Here is a 13,458-nt window from a genome sequence, read left to right on the forward strand (position 1 = left end):
AATTGTTCAACAACAATGTTTGCTCAATGTCAATGCAATATTAGCAAATTACACTGTTCACGTTTACTAACACCAACCCACAAGCCAACTCAAGACAGCTGTAGCTTTAATACATATAGCCTATAGGCCACGTTCAGTCACTGATTTATGCAGCGGTCATAATCTGTGTAGGAGTCTTGAGAATGCGTCATCCTCAAGGCTATATCCCTTCAAATGCGGCGACCTTCCAAAGTTCGCAGGCTGCATAGTTTTCACATCCACCAGTGGGCGCAGTTTTGGAAAAAAAATAATCCAAAAAAGCTCCATTCTGACTTGTCCCGTTGCGCACCATGAGCTGAATCTGCTCCGGAGAGACCGAGGAAGATGGCGGCGAATGACCGTTCCCGGTCCGAAGCTGCTAAACAGCGACGACAGGATCAATTACAACGATGGTTGGGCTCAGAAGCCGAGCTAACAGGACCGGGCACACGGGAACTTGCGACGGGACCAGGGACGCGACGGGCCAAGGTTCGGTTTGCTCAAGGGGCCGTATTTATGGCTGCTTGTTCAGCTGGGGACCGGGAAGAGGTGGCGGCGCTGCTAAGACAGGGAGCTGATATCAACCACGCCAATATAGATGGACTGACAGCGCTTCATCAGGTATGATATCTCCACATAAAGTTGCTTTACCATAGTTATAGAGCTGTAACAGCGTTGGGGGTATCAACACCTTATCACAGTAGCAGGCTATACAGTATTAGTCTACGTTAAGAAGATAACCGTTGAACTTGAACATCGGTCTTTCTCTTCTACAATTTGCACATTTTAAAAATACGCTATTAGTGTAGGCCATTCTAATTCAGAATGTAGGCAGCCAGATATGCAAAAAGCAACACTTAACCTGGTGTTGAAATCTGCCGTGGTAGTACGATATGGAAGCTATCAAATGTAGGTTGGGTCAGCGTAAAAGTTTGCTTTTTTTCCTCTGCTGGAGTATTCGACACAAGACGGAAAGGGGAGCTTGAAAACAGACTGTAAACTTTGCTTCCGTTGCAGACTTTTAAAAATACTGTTGGCCCGTTTGCAGACATATAGTGCGTTTTAGCAGCCTTCAAACATTCATTAATTTGTTGTTAAAGACTAATTAAGACAATGAAACATTTCCTGAAGTTGCTGTTTATATTTGACTAGCTTTGTTTTCTTATATTTTCGGGGGGCGGTTCCTGGAGTAGGCTACTTGATATTAGAACCAGCACTTGCTTTGTATTTCAAATGGTAGGTTCATCGAGGGCCTAATGTCTTTACTTCAGGCAGCGATCTATAATCACTCTTATTCCAATCATTCTTATGTTATTGAGCAGTCTGGCAAAGTAGTTATAGTCACATACTACCCATCACACAGCTCAAATAGAGGTGTGAAAGCTGTGTTTTGTATAGCCTACATTTGAGAGAATGTTTCTGACGTCTTATAGGGTACAGTAGCTGTATTTCAATTAACATATAACACACACACAGGCAAATCAGCGTATCTGTGACTTTAACATGATGTTGGCTAACCTAGCATTGCTGCTTGCTACCACCCTACTGAATGAGTCATAACAGAAAGGAACAGAACTAGTCTGGGCAGTATCAATGCCATAAAAGTCCTCAGTAATGCAGAATTTCTTCCACTTTTATCATTTGTCATGAAGCTATATGCAATTACACATCTGTTTCCCCTAATGTTCATTAAATGCAATGTAGTTTAATTAACTTTTATTAACTCAACCCATATGTTTTGCCAGTGACACAACCATCGTAGGCTATCTTGTTGTGTTAAAATAGTTTGAGCTAAAAGACATGCACATCGTTGCCATGTCTGTCTCTTAATACCTGAAGAGCAGTCACTGTGTTAGGATGTGCACGTGTTTGCGCCTTCATGTAAGGTTGTCTGTGCATTGCTGTCACCCAGTGTGGTCTCTCTCTTTTGCTGTCCATCCCTTTCTCCCCTGTTTCTCACTAGTTGCCTGGCAACTAGAATTAAATATAGGTCTACACTCTCTAAACTTTCCATCCCCTTCATCCAAAGCCTCTCTCTGTCTTCTCCCTCGCACTGCTCCCTGTTCTCTCCTTTTTTTCTGTCTCACTCTCTCTGTCAAGTCCCCATGGTAGGGACTTTGGGGATTTCAGATGAAGAAATGGAAAACATTCCTCAAACTGCTCAAGCTGCTGTTGTCAAAGGCGATTTCCACAATGAGTCACTTGATGACCCCAGTGAAGGACTGGTAGAAAACGTTGCACATTCATAACAAGGAGTAGAAGAAGTGCCCGTCTGTTCATTCCGCGGAGAGTTCACAGTAGTTAAGAAGGGGGTGTGGGGGTCCCCCTTGGCTGCACACTTCCATCCATCATAGGGAGCCTTTATGGGCCTCCAGCACAGGGGAGAACAGACCTACCTTTTCCTGGACTACTGAAGAGGGTGGAGATCTCTATTCCGTAAACCACTTCAGTCTACCAGTTATCCCACTTCATGAACATGGGGAGCAGGCTTAAATAGCTTTGTGATTAGTCAATTTAGGTGCCTTAGTGCCTTCAAGGAAAGCCTCTTAGCTGGCGTATGAAAGCCCTGATAGGCAGTATGCTCTACGAGCTAAAAAGTTCTGGGAAACTGGAGTCGATAGCTTAGGGAGCTCTGGAAGGAGGGTCTCTCGCAGGTGAAATATAAATAAAGACCTTGAGGGGAAATAAACAATGAAAAGCAAAAGCTGTTCTCGGACCAGACATTGGGAGTTGTCTCCAGTACTCTCCTAACATTTATCATGTACCTCGCGTTAAATGTAACCTGTTCAAGCAGTTTAATCATACTTTAGGCTGAGGTGTTGGATAAGCTCTTGTGTCATTGACCATATTCGCTAGACTGATAGCACTTAGCCTAGATTGATAGCACTTAGCCTAGACTGATAGCACTTAGCCTAGATTGATAGATTGTTATCAATCGTACAATCAGACCCCGACACCAGCCATCTCTAAGACACTTGGATGAGGAATGACTACATGCCATCATCTACCACCCACACAGCTTTTAACAGCTCTTTTTTTCCCCCAGGGAATACTAGACAAAATAGATCACCGTATTTCCAATCCCTTTTGATAGGTTTTATAACAGTCTGGCTTTGTATTAGTAGCTAATCCACAGGCTCAAAAGGGACCCCAAATTGTTTATTTTATTGTAAAGTGCATACATCCTTTTCTGCCAAGTGTGCAGAAAAATAACCTCCACACAAAGCACTGTATTGTAGGTTACCAAACTTCTTTACATGGCTTTACAGACTCATTGCATTGTGATAGTGTAGGTGGTATAGCTATGCGGCCAAAGGCTCAAGTCCCCACTCTGAACATTGATTTGGATAAAAAGCGTCTGCCAGATGATTAGATTACAAATGCTCCTTGTATAGTGGTTGTAGTTCAGTATGGTGTCTGTGTGTGTGTCTCCTGTTAGGCGTGTATAGATGAAAACGCAGAGATGGTCCAGTTCCTGGTGGAGAGCGGAAGCGATGTGAGCCGGGGAGACAACGAAGGCTGGACTCCTCTTCATGCTTCAGCTTCCTGCGGCTTCATCCAGATCACCAAGTGGGTGTTTATGATCACACTTTGCATGTTATGCCAAAATGTGCAGTAGGCCCTCAGATGCCATCGCAACTGTGACAATCGGAAATGATCGAGCAAGAAGCTGAACGCAAAAGTAAAGAAAATGCAAATCTTGGGGGGGGGGGGGGGGGGGGGGGGGGGGGGGTCATGTGAATGTGTGCAACCATACTAGTGTAGTGCTTTGTGTGTGTGTGTGTGTTTGCTGCAGGTACCTGATAGAGCACGGTGCGCAGGTGGGGGCTGTTAACAGTGAAGGGGAGCTTCCTCTGGATGTGGCCACTGAGGATGCTATGGAGAGACTCCTCAAGGCTGAAATCAAGAAGCAGGGTGGGAACTAATGTGGCCTAACTAACCCTGCATCAATCTGTCCTGGCTACCGATGGCTACTTCCTGCCAAATCTATTCTCTGTACTTTGCCAGACCGATATTACGTTGTTGGCACATATTGTTGTTATAGTTTGGTCTTGTCATCTTTATAAATTGATAATAGCAGGGGTAGTTGTAATGTTACAATGTTACTATAGTAACATCAGAACAATACTAGGTTAATGGCTGCTCAGAAAAAATTGATTTGGAAACTAAACTAACCAAACGATACACATCATTGACCAATCTGTTTACCTACCATTGTCTGTTACCTAACCTTTGCGTCCCAGTGTCTGTTAATGTGTGTGTTCACATGTATGTGTGACCTTGTATGTGTGTGCTAATTTGTGTGTGTGTGTGTTCTGTCTGACCTGTGTGACCCTCAGGCGTAGACGTGGATAAGGCCAGGCGGGAGGAGGAGAGGATCATGCTGCAGGATGCCATTGCTGTGTTGGCAGGGAGTGGCACTCTCACACCTCACCCCAACACCAAGGCCACCGCTCTCCACGTCGCTGCCGCCAAGGGCTACATCGAAGTCATGAAGTGAGCTCCACAAACAGACACACACACAGTGACCACTTGGCAGCTTTTGGCATCAATCTGGGGACCCGAAACGCCTATTTTTATTCACTGCTCTGTCCCTGTGTTGTGTTTTCTTTTCCGCTGCCCCTTTGTACTAAATGCCTCTCTTTTCTCCTCCCTCTCTCGCTCTCTAACTCTCTCCTTTCATCCCCCACTCTTTCATTATCTCTCGCTCTGTCTTTCTGTGTCTCTCTCTCTCTTGTCTCTCTCTCTCTCTCAGGGTGCTGTTGCAATGTGGGCTGGATGTGGACAGCCGGGACTGTGATGGGTGGAGCCCACTGCATGCAGCAGCGCACTGGGGACAGGAGGAGGTCTGCTCCCTGCTGGCTGACAAAATGTGTGACATGGCTGCTGTCAACATCGTGGTGAGGAGGCAGGCACCTGCACACACACACACACACACTATATTATGATGCTGTATGTTGACTTCTGGGCTGTGACTGTCCTTATTTCAGGGCCAGACCCCTTTGGATGTTGCTGACGAGAATCTAGTTGATACTCTGGAGGAGTTGCAGAAGAAACAAAATGCTGTAATTACTGTCTCTGACTTGAGGTTGCAAAACTGCGCCTTCAGGTTAACCAGCTTTGGCTACTTTTTAGTGTCACTAACACTGTTCTGTATTTGTTCTTAACACTGTTCTGTATTTGTTCTTAGTTACGCACTGAGAAAGCCAAACTCTCTCAGACGCCTGTTATCGAGACCAGCCCGCCTATCTCCATGGCTCCAGTTCGCCCACGCAGGTCAGTGTACAAGCGTGTGTTTCAGTCTGATTTAGTCACCCAATCACTGGCACCTCATAGTGTTTGCATGACGGTATGATGTCACCATTGCCTATGTTCCCCTGCACCCTCTTGTGACCACCCACCCACAAGTAGTACCTCTTCATATTGGATAAACAGTTCATTTCCAGCGCCTAGACACAGCACACAGCTAAAACCACCGTGTTTTCACTTGTCAGCCTTTCTGCCTCCTCGATTGGATTCTCCATCCACACATACACTCTCTCATTGGCTGCACCCAGTGATTGCCCACACTGATTGGCTCCTGCATGCCACCTGTCGTTCTGTCCTTGCCCCATCCCCGCAGGACCTCAATCTCTCGTATGAGCAGCAAGGAGAAGATCTGTCTCCACGAGCGCGAGAAGCACCCCCCTCTGGCCCTGCAGAGCAGCCCTGCGGAGGACGAGGAGGAGGAGGGTCAGCCGGGCTCCCAGGCCCAGGCCCAGACCTCCCAGGCCCAGACCTCCCAGGCCCAGACCTCCCAGGCCCAGACCTCCCAGGCCCAGACCAAGGCCTCCTGCAGCTCCAGCTCTGAGGACGAGAGCGAGTCCGAGAGCGACACAGAGTCAGGTGAGAAGAACTCGCAGTCCTCCTCACCACTGTGACCAAGTGAGATAGGCCTACCTTGGTATCACGAGCCTTGTCCCGGCATATCCGTGGTCGACATCCTTTGAAGGCAATGCTGTGCAGTGTGGAGCTTTACATTCCAAACCCTCTGTGTATTTAATACTGTGACTGTTGAGTGACTTTATTACACAGTCCAATGGAAGTTGTAATGGCTTATAATAACATCACTGTCTGATTATGCTGTTGCAGAGAAGGCAAAAAACCGAGAGATTATCAACAACTTGAACAATAAGCGCAACAGTTCTGCACCCCATGCTACCTCTACGGCTACTAGTACTTCGGGAAACCAGGTTAAAAAGGTCAGACTCTCAGACTCACTTTCACGTTTTAATTCTGCTTTTATCCAAAGCGACATACAAATTGTGGGTACAGTAAAGTGCAGTGGAAATTAAGGACTAGAAGTTCACAGTTCTAGTGATAAGCAATTTATTTTACATTCATTTAGCAGACACTTTTATCCAAAGCGACTTGCAAGAAAGAGCTTTACAAAAAAGGCATAGGTCAATGCTCATAAACAACGAGACCCTTAAAACAGCCTAAACATGAAGCATACATTGTGAAAAGCAAATAAGTGCCAATGGGTAGAACCTGAAGACATATATTAAATGGGGATATTACATATACAGTGCAACAATAACAGCTCTGATACCTGACTTAAACTCCCTGATACATAACTGCACTGATAAGCTTGGTTCAAGTCGCTCGCTAGGAGAACATCTACTGCTCCAGGCTCCATGACTGGGTAGTATTGTGGTGGAGGCCACCACCTTATGATCAGATGAGCAGCATGTGCTGTGTCTCCTCCCCGGGCAGCAGGACCCAGGGAAGCCCCCCGCCCCTGAGGCCCCTGGCTCCTGGAGGACCTCTCTGAGGAAGGCGGGGAGCTCGGTGACTCTGGGCTCGGCCGGCGTGGCTGACCCCGGCCAGGAGAGCAGCAAGGCCCCCGAGTCTGCCCTGGGCATGACTCGCTCCGCCTCCAGCCCTCGCCTCAGTTCTGAGGCGGACTCCAAGGTATCTGCACTCTGCAGGCCCAAACGAGCGGTCACACTCCTGCTTCTAACACCCCGCGCTCTGTACAACATGTTAATGCATGTTCCATCCTCTCTCTGTCCCAGGAGCCTAGGCTCGCCAGAGTGCCTCCCACTCCCACACGCCGCCTCTTCAACATCCCAGACAGCAACCCAGACAGCTCCAGCAGGTGTGTATGCCCCGCCCCCCGCCTGCGATGACACGCTGGTGGACGCTTGTTTTCAGGTTCACCGCATCTCTTCCCTTGTGCCACCCTGTCTGTCTGTCTCTCTCTCAGCTGGCTAAGTCGTAGCTCCTCTTACACCCGGCGCCACAATAGTCAGTCAGCGGGTGACCTCAGTAGCTCCAACCCCTCCCTGCCTCACAGGTCAGTCACGCGGCCCCATCACCCTTCTCTGCATTTGTCTGCGCTCTTGTTTGTGGTTTGTGCAGTGCAACGCTGGGTCAGGCTACACCCTGTGAATGCTGCTTTATGTGCGACTGTACAGAATGGCCGCAGGTCTCGTTTTACAATGGCCACGGCTGTGTTTTCCCCAGCTCTTCTTATGGTAGGAGGGTGGATGACCCCACGCTGACCTCGAGCACAGGAGCCAGCTCTGCCGGACTCAGTCGGCTCAACAGCCTGGTGGCCCAGAGGTACACAACAACTCTGGCTCCAACTCTCTGGCTCTTTGCGTCTTTCTGTGACTGGATGCTTGCCTAGCTGACTGACGCCATGCGAGCCTGACATTCTTCTCCGCTCCCTCTCTCCAGACAAGCTCAGGAACAGGCTGAGAGGAAGGACCCGGTCCCCGTCACCACCTTCACAGCCACCAACTCTGTAACCACGACAGCAGGAGACTCTGAGACCAAGCAAAGACGCAAGTGAGTTAGGGCCTGCGGCTCTTTTCCAACGTTTACACTACCTGTCTGTTTTTATAGATGTTTACAACTTGACCTTAAACAATGGGCCCGGCTGTGTTCAGACGGAGCTGGATGTTAACTAGGTGTTGGCTACATTCTGTCCAGGTCTTATCTGACTCCAGTGCGCGATGAGGAGGCTGAGGCCCAGAGGAAGGCTCGTTCCAGACATGCCAGACAGTCCCGACGCTCCACTCAGGTCAGCAACATAACCAGCCCTTGCCCTAACTGGGGGGGGGATATCTGGGTTTGATTGAGCCAGCCTGGTGCAGTGGAACAAATAATGTGTCTCAGCGGCACAAACCTAGCCTATCTGGCAACATGTCAGGCATTCTCAAACAAATGCTGCAGGTATTTGACTGAATTTCCAAATGCTATTCGACTCCAGATCTGTCTCCGATCATACTTTTTGGCTCGATGGAATCTGTTGCCACTTGTCAGCCATTAAAGACATTCCAGAGTCCCTCTCTCTCTGCTCTGTGTCCAGGGGGTGACACTAACCGACCTGCAGGAGGCAGAGAAGACCATAAAGACCGACAACAAAGGGAAAGACAAGAAAGAAGACGAGGGTAACCAGAAGAAGGCAGAGGAGGGGGTGAGCGATCCTCAGGTCATAAATGCACTGCGTGGTACATAAAAGGAGACCAGTCTAAGGCCTGTATCATGTGTTGGCACATGCCAGGTGTCCAGGAAGATGACTATTCAATGTGTTGACAGGAGGTGAGCTGGAGGTCTCGAATTGCTAGTTTGCAGAAGTCTGATCTGTTGGGCCTCACTCAGCCTGCTGGTACCCCTCGCCCTCGAGGTGGGCATTACACAGACACACACTCTCTCTCTCTCCCGCTCTCTAACTCAATCCCTCCCTTTTTCTTTCCAGTACCTCTCCATATTCCTTATCATTTGTTGACTTAAACTGAGTCACCCCTATGCTTCAATCTTGATGATAGTGTGTATGAACATGATAAGATGAACATGAATGCAAGAGGTAATTCTCATCTGATGACTTGTTTCCTTGTTCAGATGTCGAGGGTGGGGCAGGGGAGAGTGAGAGCGACAGACTGGCCAGGGAGAGTAGAGAGAGACGGAGAGCCCGAGCCAGGAGGAGAGCTCAGAGGGCTGGAGAGGTGAGCAGTGTAGACTAGTCCCATTTTGTTGTGACCTAAGGTACTGGAAGCGGGCCTTTGGCATAAACCGTCCTCTCCGTTTCCACAGAGCGATGACAACGATCCCAGCGGTGAGGAGGAGTTTGGAGGCACGCAGCAGCCACAGGTCTGTCTGCATATCGGACTCTCTCTGTCTGTATTTGTCTCTGCATTTACTCCAGAAAAATGTCAACCAATGTCCACTCGATTTTCTTGTAACAGGCTGGAAGGCAGTTGAGCTCCAGGTATGGATTTGTTTCTTGTGTCTTCTGATCTGTCCTACTTCCTTTACGTGTATCTAAACTCAGTAATGACTGACTGATTGGTATCTCTGATGGCCCTCTCAGGTCTGACCTGTCCTGTAACGATTGTCTTCTGGGGGGGAGCTCTGAAACAAAAGATTATAAGAAGGTAATGGATTGGAGCCCTCTGTGACATGCTTGCGTATAAAAAGGGCTATACAAATACATTTGATTTGATTTAATTTGATTGGACTGTTTGAATTTGGCAATCGAGTTTGTCGAATTTTCTCTCACTCAGTCACTCACTTTGTCTCTTTGTGTGTGGTCTGAGTGCAGCTTTTTGAAGATGTTTCTAGAGAGAACAGCCAACTTCAGTGTCAGCTTCAAGACTCGCAGAGGATTGTCACTCAGACCAGGGTGGACCTGGACAAGGCCACTCAGGTGACATATGGCCTCAGTTCTCCAGCTACTCATTCAAACAAAATGTAACAATGTATTTCGAATGCAAAAATGAAAGAGGACTTTGCCCGAACCTTGACACCGCATATGACATCATTTTGATATTTGAACTGCTATTGACCATGTTATAATGCCATGTATGCTACAGAGACAGGAACGGTTTAGCGATTGCTCAGCCCTGCTCGAGTTAGAGAAAAAGGTAAGGGTCTCGTGTCATCAGGAAAATGCCAGATGTTTTAATGCACAGGCTTGCCACACTTTGGCCACCACTGCCTGTTGGTCACGCTATCTGTCTCTCTGTCTTGCCCTCTCTGTTTGTGTGTTTTTCTCTCACTCTATCCACTCTCCCACTCATCTGTCTGTCCGTGCTATTCCTCCCATCTTGGTCTGTCTATTCTCGTTTCCCTCTCTCTGTTTCTCTCTCTCTGTTACTGGGGCCTCAGGAGCGGAGGATGTTGGAGCGGCGAGTGGCTGAGCTGGAGGAGGAGCTGAAGGTGAGCGAGAGAGAGAACAAAACGAACCTTCATATCGTCAACAGACACTCAGCATGCACATGCCTGATTAGCTGGTGGAAATCACTCGTGTTGTTGGCACCGTGGTAGTTCACTGAAGTATCAAACAAGGGGAATGTCTGGCTGAGTAGTTGGTGAATCTTCTAGCTTTCATCAGATCAGACTGGTAAACAAACCAGCTGCCAGATATGTTTGACCTTTACTAGAAAGACTGCAACACCCTTAACATCCATTTGAGATATTTTGTTTACAGATGTCCTCTTTTGATTGATTATTCTCGCTTTTTAGAAGTGACTAAATCAGCAGATACAAAAATGTACTAACATGAAAAACTATTTTAACATGTTTAGACATTGTTTCAATATACCCACACAACACTTGACTACGTGCATCATTGTCCATCCTCAACCCAACACGCCATCATGTGCTTCTACCGTTTCAGGTTTTAGGAGACTTGAGAGCTGACAACCAGCGTCTGAAAGATGAAAACGGAGCCTTGATCCGTGTCATAAGCAAGCTCTCCAAATAGACTAGACGACGAGAGGGAAGCAGAACACCAACAGGGAACCCCTCCTCCACCCTCGATCCCTCCGTCCGCCCTTTCCACCCCTCTCCCTCCTCACATTCCTCCCAGTGCCAAAGAAAGAGAAAAGATGGGGGGGGAGAAACAGAGAATGTCCAATGCAAAAGAGCTCCATAGCTTGACATGATTGTGATGCCTCTTCAATGTAGCCTCGGCTAATCAGAGTGGCTTCCGTGTGTGTGTGTGTGTGTGTGTGTGTGTGTGCCTTAATCCCCACTTCTCACCACAGGACGTATGGTATGTAGGCATGTAAAGCTCTGGTCCGGAGCTTCCACAGTAGCAAAGAGAGATTGACCAGGCTGAATGCCCTTGGCTTTAGAAACATGGATAAACACACATCTAGAACTGTGTGCCAGGGGGAAACTAATATGCACACACATTCCTTCATGTGCATCACAAACCCTTGATGCACATTCCACAAGCCCACGGCAACTGTGCTCTTTTAGCTCCCACTTTCTATTTATTTGTTGTGACCACATTCACACAACATATCCACTCATTTACTCCACAGACTACTAACCATCGAAGCCCCACTCCGATCTACGAGGCACTTGTGACAATGGTTTTATGACATCCACCCATCCAGTCATCATTTTCTAATATCCTGACTAAACATTGTCCTTTTCCTTCAACAGTAAGGCAGGCTAAACAGCCAATTGCCAGTTCATGTCCAACAGACTTGACTCTTGAAGATAGGGGAAGTCCATGGACCTTTTTATTGGTAGTTTCATTCCACGCATGAGTGTTTGAACCCACCTACCTCTCCACCACTGCACTCCCCACTATTCTTTGTGACCACCGAGACACTCCATGCCCCTTAATGACCGCAGAGACAGGTCTGTTGACCGCAGCACTTTAGTCACTGCAGAGCAATACCAGATCTGTGAGGCGTTTGCCTATCCTTATGAATCATCTTGTACAGAACAACTCTCTGTCACCCATACTCCCTTCTATCTGTTGGGAGAGGGAGAAGGGGAACACCACAGAGCTGAAGGTCAAAGGTCATTGCACAACGGAACTTGCTGTTCTGTAAAAGCCTAATATGCTATGCATTGTTTTTTACTATTACCATTGATATCATGATTAAGATATTATTTTCGTATTTGTTCATTGTCCAATGTCAATCCCTCCCTCTTGCAAAGGGAGCACAGTTCTTTGTATTATACATGTGTATAAAAAAATATTAGTCTTGAATAATAATCTTCTGAAATTCAATGTCATGTAATCTTCCTTCACATGTTGGTTTTCTAATATATTAAATGAATGTCAGCACCTAATAAAGAAAGAGTGTGTTTGTAGCCAATGGTTGATTATGTACAGTTAGTGTTGACATCATTTCTACCCATAAGGCCATATTGCAGAAAAGGTCATATTGTAGGACCAGCTTGCTATGACATTTCCTTTCAAGTATTTAGACAGATAACAAGCTCATCTCTCACTTTGTCTCCAGAGGATGGTAGCAAGCTTCCTATAGACACTGTCCGGGCTCCCTGAAATGCCTGACTGTTCTTGGTAACATGTCTGTGCATTTGCAACCAGTGGTATCATCAATCTATCTGACATTTGTGAGCATCTGAAAGTTTGGCTTACTTGCTGCGTCCTCCTTATCCCCCCCACCCCCATAACAGTGTCCCGTCCTCTTATGGGCCTGGTAGCCAGATGTCCTACATCATTCGGATGGAGTGAAAAAAATGAGTAGAGGAACAGCTGGAATAATTTCCCTGACATTCCCACACAAAGTTGCACTGAAGATTTGGTGGGGGTGACACAGAGACCACTGAGATGTGTTGGTTCAATTTATCAAAGATTTAAAAGTGTACGTTTTGAAATATACTCTCCGTATTGTGTCCTTTGGATTGCAAGGAGCCAGATGTTATGTAAAGTCATGAGACCCCAGACAAAGATGGAGTTCCCATCCATAGGAATCAAGCTGTAGTTCTCCCACACTCCCATCTGCTTGTCTCATCTGTGCATGAGCAGAGATAGACCACTGTCCTGAAGGGATGGAATTGCTGACAACAAGCTCAGCTCCTAATAAGGTAGGCTGAACTGGCCGAGGCACACTCTCTGTAAATATCCCTTAGGTCTGAGAAAGACGGAGGAAGAGAGAGAGGAAGGGAGCTAGGGAGGAAGAGGGAAGCGGATGGATTGCAACCTTATATGGGCAAAGCACTTCTTTTCCCAGGGTTTGTGGCTCTGACCCACGGCATGCAGCCAGTAAAACTCCAAACAGCTCCTTTATGCCACCTAGAGATGGTTCTGCTTCACTGCTGTTTGAACTGTCAATGAAGCCCATGAAAGTAGGAGGATATCGAGGTGGCCTCTGTCATGATGCACAGTTGCCTGGTTGATTTCACATTTGGTTAATAAGGGCCATTCTCTCATAACTTTAGGCTATTTATGTATTGTATTGTATACACATTTTTTGGTCAGTTTGACACAGCGACCTGCATGTCACTGGGTCATTTCATTGATTGTCATTCAAATCAATCCAAGTAGGTTGTATACAGAAAAAATACTCTACCCAATGTACCACAATAAAGTGTACAATATATGTGGATCTGTCGGAAATTAGGGTGTGAACATGGATTGATGATTAAAACTGAAGAGACAGGCTACTTTGAGATAAC

The 13,458-nt window shown here is 47.0% G+C and overlaps 1 protein-coding gene across 4 annotated transcripts; it reads left to right on the forward strand.

The window, feature by feature from the left end:
- The first annotated feature begins 80 nt into the window (after positions 1-80).
- zmp:0000001167 (protein phosphatase 1 regulatory subunit 12A) lies at positions 81-12,119 on the forward strand. Of its 4 annotated transcripts, none has more exons than XM_047034613.1 (25): positions 81-639; positions 3,458-3,588; positions 3,815-3,933; positions 4,359-4,515; positions 4,775-4,919; positions 5,010-5,084; positions 5,210-5,295; positions 5,642-5,904; positions 6,151-6,260; positions 6,775-6,972; positions 7,077-7,159; positions 7,268-7,357; positions 7,528-7,626; positions 7,744-7,854; positions 7,999-8,089; positions 8,378-8,485; positions 8,608-8,695; positions 8,911-9,014; positions 9,103-9,159; positions 9,255-9,277; positions 9,380-9,443; positions 9,611-9,715; positions 9,882-9,932; positions 10,177-10,227; positions 10,688-12,119. In XM_047034613.1, exons 1-25 carry the CDS (start codon positions 364-366, stop codon positions 10,772-10,774), a joined length of 2,772 nt encoding a protein of 923 aa, XP_046890569.1. In that variant the 5' UTR covers positions 81-363; the 3' UTR covers positions 10,775-12,119. The 4 variants fall into 4 exon arrangements, with proteins under 4 accessions (XP_046890569.1, XP_046890570.1, XP_046890571.1 ...); XM_047034614.1 differs by having other exon boundaries at positions 6,778-6,972; XM_047034615.1 differs by having other exon boundaries at positions 5,666-5,904.
- The last annotated feature ends 1,339 nt before the right edge of the window (positions 12,120-13,458 follow it).

This window comes from Hypomesus transpacificus, chromosome 14, assembly GCF_021917145.1.
Source record: "Hypomesus transpacificus isolate Combined female chromosome 14, fHypTra1, whole genome shotgun sequence".
In the NCBI taxonomy this organism is placed as follows: domain Eukaryota; kingdom Metazoa; phylum Chordata; class Actinopteri; order Osmeriformes; family Osmeridae; genus Hypomesus; species Hypomesus transpacificus.

Coding starts and splice junctions, on each gene's coding strand:
- zmp:0000001167 (XM_047034613.1), top strand. CDS start 364: ATGGCGGCGAATGACCGTTCCCGGTCCGAAGCTGCTAAACAGCGACGA. Junction 7,358..7,527: donor AACCCCTCCCTGCCTCACAG/GTCAGTCACGCG, acceptor TGTTTTCCCCAG/CTCTTCTTATGGTAGGAGGG. Junction 8,696..8,910: donor TGGTACCCCTCGCCCTCGAG/GTGGGCATTACA, acceptor TTCCTTGTTCAG/ATGTCGAGGGTGGGGCAGGG.